Below are 11,104 nucleotides of genomic sequence, written 5' to 3'. Positions count from 1 at the left end.
CACCCATTTCCCAGTCTATTAGCAATGGCCAGAATTATCCAGCCTCATCCGCTGCTCAGGTTCTCCAGTCCTGCTGCTGTAAATGGAGATTTGGCTGAGTGCCAAATTCTCCATCTCAAGGGTAGTGGTAGCGAGCTGTGCGTGATTGGAAAACTCCGGCCACTATTCCACACAGCGAATCATGCTGAATAAGGCTGAGTTTACTTGAGCCTGCACTGAAAGAGTTAACAGTTGCTTACCATCCTTCATACACCTCGCTAACTTCTCCATGTCTCAAGACTTCAGGCTGGTTAACATTCCTGTGGAAATAAAAAGCTAATTAAAACTGCACCTCCACTTCTGTTTTTCTTAAATTACTTTTACTAATTTCAATCTGATTTATGAAGCCCGTTGCTCTCCCCCGTTTCCCACTGTGTTACATATAGTCAAAGAGAGAAAGAAGGACTTTCATTTCTATAACACCTTACACCACCTCAAGACATCCCTAAACACATTGTGGCCAACACCGAGTCTGAAATGTAAGGAATGCTGCAGCCAATTAACACAAAGCAAAGTCCCACCAACAGCAGTGAAGCGATTAATGTTTTCTGGAGCACAGCAGGGAACTCTTTTCAGCGCTTTTTTCAAAATAACATCTCATGGGTGGCACGGTAGCACAGTTGTTGGCACTACTGCCTCACAGCACCAGGGACCCGGCTTCAATTCCGGCCTCGGGTGTCTGCGTGGGTTTCCTCCGGGTGCTCCAGTTTCTTCCCACACTCCAAAGATGTGCAGATTAGGTGGATTGGCCATGCTAAATTGCCCCTTAGTGTCAGGGGGATTAGCAGGGTAAATGCGGGGATAGGGCCTGGGTGGGATTGTGGTCGGTGCAGGTTCGATGGGCCGAATAGCCTCCTTCTGCACTGTAGGGATTCTATGATTCAATGACCAAACGTCAAATGACTGGGCAGATGGAAATGTGGGTGCATTTTAAATGGGATGTTGCAGGAGCTGATCTTCGCCATTCCCAGGTTTGTCAGTCGGCACTGTGCCAACCAGAAATCCAGCACCCTGGGGGCGATGTTACTACCCGAGAGTAGGACTTCCTGCCCTCTTGGATAGGAAGTCACCACCTTGAGAGCTGCCAGCCAATCTGATTGGCAGTACCTGCAGCGCCACCACACTGTTGTGCCCATTGCTGCAACTTCAAGGAGTCTCGAGAAGTACGGAACACGTCACACAGACTTCCGGGCATTTCGGTCATGCAGGGATTAAAGCTCCCAGAGAGGGAGGAGAGTGCTGTGGGTGGTGGGTGCGGTTTAGAGATAAGGGGTAAGGAAAAAAAGGGAGTGCTGAAGGGGGTGGGGTTTAGGTGTAAGGAAAAAAGGGGGGAGGGATGATCCTGATGGGCACGGGCCCCCGATGCCCATCTTTAGCCCATGAAGTAAAAGGCGGCAGGCTGGTCAACTTTATTCCACCTTGGTCAGCCTCGTGTATTATAGCGGCAGAGGTAGAACGAGGTCCTTAAATGGCCATTAATTGGGTACTTAACGCCTCAATACACCGAAGGGCAGATGTGCTGCCTGACGCCTTCCCTGCAATATGTGGAACAGACTGGACAGCGGAGGAAAGCAAAGGTCTGGCCACCTGCTTTATTTTATCCACATTGCACCCCCCTTCCCCTAACACACCATCAAATACACCTGCAGGGGCTGTACAATTCAACCCCTCAGTTTTTAGCCCACATCTGTGACAAGGTAGCTGTCCCTCAGTACTCAACTGGGAGAGTCAATCTAGATCATGTTCATATCTCCACATTGCCCCAAAGCCAAAGTCATTGCGTGCTTGTGTTGTTTCACAGGTAATCTGAATGAGGCCTGCAGCAAATCCCAAGGAGACAACATTGGCAGACTCCCAGATCCCAGAGGACAAAGACAAGTTTGACAACATTGAACTTGTTCCAGAGGAGCAGTTAGAGTGGTGGTTCAAGTGAGGTGAGTTCGTAGGTAAGAGGTATTTTTAACTTACTCTTTTTTTCGGAGTTTTTCTTTTCTCTAAGACAGCTGGGAGTGTTAAACCGGAAGTAGGCCCCAGTGAATTTTTTGAGTCGGAACAAGGGAGGCAGCGAGTGGAACGCGAGACTGCGCAGGCGCCTGACGTCAGCCAGTAGCGCACGGAAGGTTTAAAAAGCAGGCCACTCTATCCAGCGGGCAGCGGCGTGAGCGGGCGGCGGAGTGAGAGGGAGCAGAGTGGGACGGCTTTGACTCAAACAGGCTTCGGCATGAACAGGTAGAGGCGAGGATAGGTTCTGGTAAGTTGTTTTTGTTTCTTCAGAGTAGAAAGAATGCCAAGCAGGATGTTGGAATGCTTCTCTTGCAGGATGTGGGAGGTCAGGGAGACCTCCAGTGTCCCTGACAACGACACCTGCAGGAGGTGCATCCAGCTGCAGCTCCTAACAAACCGTGTTAGGGAACTGGAGCAGGATCTGGATGACCTCCAGACCATTCGGGAGAATGAGGAGTTTATAGATAGTAGCTTCAGGGAGGCAGTTATGCCAAAGGCACAGAGCACAGGTAATTGGGTTATCGTCAAGCGAGGGAAAGGGAAAGGGCAGGTGGAGCAGGGTTCCCTTGTGGCCATTCCCCTCCACAACAGATATACCGATTTGGATACTGCTGTGGGGGATGCCTCAGTATAAAAGTCACTCTATACAGCGGGCAGCGTCGGGAGCGGGCAGCGGAGTGAGTGGGGAGTAGAGTGTGAACTGGCTTTGGCTCACAGGGCTTTGGCGAGGACAGGCAGAGGCAGGGTAGGGTTTCACTTTTAAATTACACCAACTCATACAAGGTAAATTGGTATGGAGGGATATGTAATGTGCTGTTTCTGCATGATGTGGGAGCAAGTGGACCCCAAGGTGGACCCCAGGGAGCATGTCTGCAGTAAGTGCTGGTTGCTGGAGGATCTCCAGCTCAAGATAGATGAACTGGACTCTGAGCTACAGACACTGAGGCTTATCAGGGAAGGGGAGAGCTATCTGGATAATGTGTATAAAGAGAAAGTCACGCCCCTTAGACTGACTAACTTAGCTGGGGGTCAGGGACAACAGGGAGTGGCTGCGGGTGAGGCGGGCAGTGGGGGGAAGAAGGCGGGCAGTGGGGGGAAGAAGGCGGGCAGAGGGGGGAAGAAGGGAAGTAGTTTGCGGGAGGTAAAGTCCCAAGAACCTCAGCCCTTAAATCTTTGTAACAGATTTGAGGTTCTTGCCACCAGTGTAGATGGGAAAAATGACTGCGAGAAGGACGAGCAAACTGTCGGCAGTACCAGGGTGCAGGGTGCTGCTGCAACGGAGAAATCAAAGAGAAATGTAGTAGTAATTGGGGATAGTGTAGTTAAGGGCATAGACACTGTTCTCTGTGACCAGGAGAAGCAATACCGTAGGTTGTGTTGCCTGCCTGGTGCTCGGGTCCAGGATGTGTCATCTGGGCTGCAGAGGAATCTGGAGTGGGAGGGTGAAAATCCAGTTGTCGTGGTCCATGTAGGTGCCAATGACATAGACAAAACAGGAACTAAGGATCTGCAGAGAGAGTACGAAGAGCTGGGGAACAAATTAAAAAGCAAAACCTACAAGGTGGTAATCTCTGGAGCCACGCGCAAATTGGCGCAGGGTTAATAGGATTAAGGAGACTAATGCGTGGCTCAAGGATTGGTGTGGGAGGAATGGGTTCGAATTCATGGGGCATTGGCACCAGTATTTGGGCAGATGGGACCTGTATAGATGGGATGGTCTCCGTTTGAACCGTGCTGGGACCAGAGTCCTAGCAAATCGTATCACTCGGGCTGTAGATAGGGCTTTAAACTAATTTATGGGGGGGGAGGGTGCAGAGGTAAGAGGAATTACGAAATCAATGGTAGAGGAGAGGGAGCGAGTGCAAGTGAATGAGGGCATTCAAGTAGTTAAAGGAGTAGAGGGTGAGGGAGAGGTTGATAGCGTTTCATCAAATCGGGTCCAGATAAAAGCTGGAATAAAGACACTTTGCCTGAATGCAAGAAGCATTCGGAACAAAGTTAATGAGTTGTTGGTGCAAATCAGCACTAATGGGTATGATCTAGTGGCCATTACAGAAACGTGACTGCACGGAGACCAGGACTGGGAGATGAATATCCAGGGGTATCAGGCATTTAGGAAGAATAGACAGGAAGGAAAAGGTGGTGGGGTAGCTCTGTTAATAAAAGATAATGTGGAGATGCCGGCGTTGGACTGGGGTAAACACAGTAAGAAGTTTAACAACACCAGGTTAAAGTCCAACAGGTTTATTTGGTAGCAAAAGCCACACAAGCTTTCGAAGCTCTAAGCCCCTTCTTCAGGTGAGTGGGAATTCTGTTCACAAACAGAGTTTATAAAGACACAGACTCAATTTACATGAATAATGGTTGGAATGCGAATACTTACAACTAATCAAGTCTTTAAGAAACAAAACAATGGGAGTGGAGAGAGCATCAAGACAGGCTAAAAAGATGTGTATTGTCTCCAGACAAGACAGCCAGTGAAACTCTGCAGGTCCACGCAACTGTGGGCGTTACAAATAGTGTGACATGAACCCAATATCCCGGTTGAGGCCGTCCGCGTGTGTGCGGAACTTGGCTATCAGTTTCTGCTCAGCGACTCTGCGCTGTCGTGTGTCGCGAAGGCCGCCTTGGAGAACGCTTACCCGAATATCAGAGGCCGAATGCCCGTGACCGCTGAAGTGCTCCCCAACAGGAAGAGAACAGTCTTGCCTGGTGATTGTCGAGCGGTGTTCATTCATCCGTTGTCGCAGCGTCTGCATAGTTTCCCCAATGTACCATGCCTCGGGACATCCTTTCTTGCAGCGTATCAGGTAGACAACGTTGGCCGAGTTGCAAGAGTATGTACCGTGTACCTGGTGGATGGTGTTCTCACGTGAGATGATGGCATCTGTGTCGATGATCCGGCACATCTTGCAGAGGTTGCTGTGGCAGGGTTGTGTGGTGTCTTGGTCACTGTTCTCCTGAAGGCTGGGTAGTTTGCTGCGGACAATGGTCTGTTTGAGGTTGTGCGGTTGTTTGAAGGCAAGAAGTGGGGGTGTGGGGATGGCCTTGGCGAGATGTTCGTCTTCATCAATGACATGTTGAAGGCTCCGGAGGAGATGCCGTAGCTTCTCCGCTCCGGGGAAGTACTGGACAACGAAGGGTACTCTGTCCACTGTGTCCCGTGTTTGTCTTCTGAGGAGGTCGGTGTGGTTTTTCTCTGTGGCGCGTTGGAACTGTTGATCAATGAGTCTAGCGCCATATCCTGTTCTTATGAGGGCACCTTTCAGCGTCTGGAGGTGTCTGTTGCGATCCTCCTCATCCGAGCAGATCCTGTGTATACGGAGGGCTTGTCCGTAGGGGATGGCTTCTTTAACGTGTTTAGGGTGGAAGCTGGAGAAGTGGAGCATCGTGAGGTTATCCGTGGGCTTGCGGTACAGTGAGGTGTTGAGGTGACCGCCCTTAATGGAGATGCGCGTGTCCAAGAATGCAACCGATTCCGGAGAGTTCTCTATGGTGAGCCTGATGGTGGGATGGAACTTGTTGATGTCATCATAGAGTTGTTTCAGTGATTGTTCACCATGAGCCCAAAGGAAGAAAATGTCATCGATGTATCTAGTGTATAGCATCGGTTGAAGGTCCCGTGCGGTGAAGAAGTCTTGTTCGAACCTGTGCATGAAGATGTTGGCATATTGAGGTGCAAATTTGTTCCCCATGGCTGTTCCGTGTGTCTGGATGAAGAACTGGTTGTTGAAGGTGAAAATATTGTGGTCCAGGATGAAGCGGATGAGATGTAAAGTTGCATCTGGAAACTGGCAGTTGTTGGCGCTGAGCACTGAGGCCGTTGCAGCAATGCCGTCGTCATGGGGGATGCTGGTGTAGAGTGCCGAGACATCCATTGTGACGAGGAGCGCTCCTGGTTCAACTGCTCCATGTGTGCCGAGTTTCTGTAGGAAGTCCGTCGTGTCGCGACAAAAGCTGGGGGTTCTTTGTACAATGGGTTTCAGGATGCCCTCGACATAGCCGGAGAGGTTCTCGCACAGGGTCCCATTGCCCGATACGATGGGACGGCCGGGTGTGTTTGCCTTGTGTATCTTCGGGAGGCAGTAGAGATCTCCAACGCGGGGAGTACGTGGGATGAGAGCACGGAGGGTGTTCTGAAGGTCCGGATCAAAGGTCTTGATCAGAGTGTTGAGTTGACGGGTGTGTTCTTTCGTCGGATCTGCAGGTAACTGTCTGTAGTGTTCCTCGTTGTTGAGTTGTCGGTACACTTCTTTGCAGTAATCTGTTCTGTTCAGTATGACGATGGCCCCTCCTTTGTCTGCTGGTTTGATGACAATGTTGCGGTTGGTCTTGAGAGCGTGGATGGCGTTACGTTGTGCTTGGGTGATGTTCGGGGCTGTCTTGTGAGTGCGGCTGATGAATTTGGTGTTGACGCACCTCCTGACGGCTTGGGCATACATGTCAAGTCGAGGGCAGCGGCCTTCCGGAGGAGTCCAATTCGACTCTTTCCTCTTCGGATGCACTGCGGATCTCTCTGTCGGACCGCACCGACCTCCTCAGAAGACAAACACGGGACACAGTGGACAGAGTACCCTTCGTTGTCCAGTACTTCCCCGGAGCGGAGAAGCTACGGCATCTCCTCCGGAGCCTTCAACATGTCATTGATGAAGACGAACATCTCGCCAAGGCCATCCCCACACCCCCACTTCTTGCCTTCAAACAACCGCACAACCTCAAACAGACCATTGTCTGCAGCAAACTACCCAGCCTTCAGGAGAACAGTGACCAAGACACCATACAACCCTGCCACAGCAACCTCTGCAAGACGTGCCGGATCATCGACACAGATGCCATCATCTCACGTGAGAACACCATCCACCAGGTACACGGTACATACTCTTGCAACTCGGCCAACGTTGTCTACCTGATACGCTGCAAGAAAGGATGTCCCGAGGCATGGTACATTGGGGAAACTATGCAGACGCTGCGACAACGGATGAATGAACACCGCTCGACAATCACCAGGCAAGACTGTTCTCTTCCTGTTGGGGAGCACTTCAGCGGTCACGGGCATTCGGCCTCTGATATTCGGGTAAGCGTTCTCCAAGGCGGCCTTCGCGACACACGACAGCGCAGAGTCGCTGAGCAGAAACTGATAGCCAAGTTCCGCACACACGCGGACGGCCTCAACCGGGATATTGGGTTCATGTCACACTATTTGTAACGCCCACAGTTGCGTGGACCTGCAGAGTTTCACTGGCTGTCTTGTCTGGAGACAATACACATCTTTTTAGCCTGTCTTGATGCTCTCTCCACTCCCATTGTTTTGTTTCTTAAAGACTTGATTAGTTGTAAGTATTCGCATTCCAACCATTATTCATGTAAATTGAGTCTGTGTCTTTATAAACTCTGTTTGTGAACAGAATTCCCACTCACCTGAAGAAGGGGCTTAGAGCTTCGAAAGCTTGTGTGGCTTTTGCTACCAAATAAACCTGTTGGAATTTAACCTGGTGTTGTTAAACTTCTTACAATAAAAGATAATATCAGGGTAGTCGTGACGGATGACATAGGCTCTAAGGAACAAAACGTGGAATCGTTATGGGTAAAGATAAGGAATAGTAGGGGGAGAAAGACACTAGTAGGCGTGGTCTATAGGCCCCCAAATAATAATGTTGAGGTGGGGAGGGCTAAAAACAAGCAAATAATGGATGCATGCAAAAACGGAACGGCAATAATCATGGGGGACTTCAACCTGCATATTGATTGGCTGACTCAAGTTGGAAGGGGTGGGATGGAGGAAGAGTTCTTAGAATGCTGTCGGGATAGTTACCTTGAACAGTATGTTACAGAACCGACGAGGGAACGAGTTATCTTAGATCTGGTAATGTGTAACGAGGTAGGTAGAATTAAGGATGTTCTTGTGAAGGACCCTCTTGGGTCAAGTGATCACAATATGGTCGAATTTCTGATACAAATGGAAGAGGAGAAAGTAGGGTCCCATACCAGTGTCCTCTATTTGAACAGAGGGAAGTACGATAGGATGAGGGGTGAATTGGCTAAGGTGGACTGGGAGAGCAGACTGGTAGGTCGGACAGCTGAGGAACAGTGGAGGATTTTTAAGGAGATCCTTTTCAGTACTCAGCAATAATATATTCCGGTGATAAAGAAGGGCTGTAAGAAAAGGGATAACCAGCCGTGGATAACGAAGGAAATTAAGGAGAGTATTAAATTAAAGACTGATGCGTACAGAGTGGCCAAAAATAGTGGAGAATCGGAAGATTGGGAAAACTTTAAGAAACAACAAAGAACGACTAAGAAAGCGATAAAAAAAGGAAAGATAGGTTATGAAGCTAGGCTAGCTCTAAATATAAAAAATGATAGTAAAAGCTTTTACAAATATATAAAAAGGAATAGAAAAGGCAAGAGTGAATGTTGGACCCTTGGAGGACGAGAGGGGGGATTTAATAGTGGGAAATGAGGAAATGGCTGAAACTTTAAATAAGTTTTTTGTGTCGGTCTTCACGGTGGAAGACACAAATAGTTTACCGAATATTAACGATAGAGGGTTGGTAGGAGGAGAGGTACTCAATACAATTAATGTTACCAGGGAGGCAGTGCTTGGTAGACTAATGGGACTGAAGGCGGACAAGTCCCCGGGCCCGGATGGAATGCATCCCAGGGTACTGAAAGAAATGTTAGAGGTAATAGCGGATGCGTTAGTGGTTATTTATCAAAATTCGTTGGATTCTGGGGTAGTGCCGGCGGATTGGAAAACGGCTAATGTTATGCCACTGTTTAAAAAAGGAAATAGACAAAAGGCGGGTAACTACAGGCTGGTTAGCTTAACGTCTGTAGTTGGGAAAATGCTGGAATCCATCATTAAAGAAGAAATAACAGGCCATCTGGATAAGAATGGTTCGATTAAGCAGACGCAGCATGGATTCATGAGGGGAAGGTCGTGCTTGACGAACTTGTTGGATTTTTATGAAGATGTGACTAGTGCGGTTGACGGAGGGGAACCGGTGGATGCGGTGTTTTTGGATTTCCAAAAGGCATTTGATAAGGTGCCTCACAAAAGGTTGCTGAAGAAGATTGGGTCACACGGAGTTGGGGGTAGGGTGTTAGCGTGGATTGGGGATTGGCTATCCGACAGGAAGCAGAGAGTCGGAATAAATGGGTGCTTTTCTGGTTGGCGGATGGTAACTAGTGGCGTGCCGCAGGGATCGGTACTGGGGCCTCAACTATTTACCATTTATATAGACGATCTGGAGGAGGGGACTGAGTGTAGGGTAACAAAGTTTGCAGACGACACAAAGATAAGTGGAAAAGTGAATCGTGTGGAGGGCGTAGAAGGTCTGCAGAGAGATTTGGACAGGCTGTGAGTGGGCGAGGATCTGGCAGATGGAGTATAACGTTAACAAATGCGAGGTTATTCACTTTGGAAGAAATAATAGCAAATTGGATTATTATCTAAATGGAAAGAAATTACAACATGCTGCTGTGCAGAGGGACCTGGGGGTCCTTGTGCATGAGACTCAAAAACCCAGTCTGCAGGTGCAACAGGTGATCAAGAAGGCAAATGGGATGTTGGCCTATATCGCAAGGGGGATAGAATATAAAAGCAGAGATGTCTTGCTGCATCTGTACAGGGCATTGGTGAGGCCGCAGCTGGAATACTGTGTGCAGTATTGGTCCCCTTATTTGCGGAAGGATATATTGGCCTTGGAGGGAGTGCAGAGAAGGTTCACGAGGTTGATACCAGAGATGAGGGGCGTTGATTATGAGGAGAGACTGAGCAGATTGGGTTTGTATTTGTTGGAATTTAGAAGGCTGAGGGGGGATCTTATAGAGACCTATAAGATAATGAAGGGGCTGGATAGGGTAGAGATGGAGAGATTCTTTCCACTTAGAAAGGAACTAGAACTAGAGGGCACAGCCTCAAAATAAAGGGGGGTCAGAGGGTGGTGAATCTCTGGAATTCTCTGCCCACTGAAGTTGTGGAGGCTACCTCGTTGAATATGTTTAAATCACGGATAGATGGATTCCTGATCGGTAAGGGAATTAGGGGTATAGGGATCAGGCAGGTAAGTGGAACTGATACACTTCAGATTAGCCATGATCTTATTGAATGGTGGGGCAGGCTCGAGGGGCTAGATGGCCTACTCCTGCTCCTATTTCTTATGTTCTTACCTGGGGCAAGCTGCGGCAGCCGGATCTCTGGTACTGAGTCTGGTTCTGCAGCGCAGGAGGGTGGAAGAAGAGGAGAGCGGTAGTGATAGGGGACTTGATAGTCAGAGGTACAGACAGGAGGTTCTATGGTCGTGACAGAGACTCCCGGATGGTTTGTTGCCTCCCGGTTGCCAGGGTCAGGGATGTCTCTGATCGCGTGCACAGCATTCTGAAGTGGGAGGGTGGTCAGCCAGATGTCATGGGTGCACATCGGTACCAATGACATAGGAAGGAAGAGTGAGGAGGTCCTGAAGAGTGAGTATAGAGAGCTTGGTAGGAAGTTTAAAAAGCAGGACCCCGAGGGTAATAATCTCAGGATTGCTCCCTGTGCCACGTGCCAGTGAGGGTAAGAGTAGGATGCTCGGGCGGATGAACACGGGGCTGAGGAACTGGTGTAGGGGGCAGGGTTTCAGATTTCTAGATCATTGGGACCTCTTCTGGGGCAGGTGGGAGCTGTACAAGAGAGACGGGTTACACCTGAACTACAAGGGGACCGATATACTTGCAGGGAGGTTTGCTAGTGTTATTGGGGAGGGTTTAAACTCGATTTGCAGGGGGATGGGAACCAAAGTGCCAGAGCAGATAGTGGAGCAGGGGTGAAAATAAATGATGTTAATAGTTCATGCAAAATCACAAATAGAAGGGTTGTGTGTGGTGGTAATAATCTTCTGAGGTGTCTATTTCAATGCCAGTAGTAGTGTGGGGAAGGCAGACGAGCTGAGGGCGTGGATTGACACATGGAATTATGACATTATAGCCATTAGTGAAACTTGGCTACAGGGGGGGCAGGACTGGCAGCTCAATGTTCCAGGGTTCCGATGTTTCAGGCGTGATAGAGGCAGAGGGATGG

The 11,104-nt window shown here is 49.2% G+C and overlaps 1 protein-coding gene and 1 long non-coding RNA gene across 3 annotated transcripts in view; both read right to left on the bottom strand.

The window, feature by feature from the left end:
- LOC144496867 (uncharacterized) overlaps positions 1-11,104 on the bottom strand; it is an 825,626-nt gene that overhangs the window by 293,319 nt on the left and 521,203 nt on the right. The gene's annotated exons all lie outside the window — the stretch shown is intronic.
- Positions 1-11,104, bottom strand: part of LOC144496866 (hepatic and glial cell adhesion molecule-like) — a 76,218-nt gene that overhangs the window by 11,741 nt on the left and 53,373 nt on the right. For both annotated transcript variants that reach the window (XR_013498452.1, XM_078217434.1), the window contains exon 5: positions 240-299. Coding sequence is in view for 1 of the 2 variants with exons in the window: in XM_078217434.1 (XP_078073560.1) it covers positions 274-299 (26 nt within the window). In the remaining variant the exon portion in view is untranslated. The remainder of the gene's footprint in view (positions 1-239; positions 300-11,104) is intronic.

Source organism: Mustelus asterias, chromosome 8, assembly GCF_964213995.1.
Source record: "Mustelus asterias chromosome 8, sMusAst1.hap1.1, whole genome shotgun sequence".
NCBI classification, from domain to species: domain Eukaryota; kingdom Metazoa; phylum Chordata; class Chondrichthyes; order Carcharhiniformes; family Triakidae; genus Mustelus; species Mustelus asterias.
This window is presented reverse-complemented; position numbering and strand designations above follow the sequence as displayed.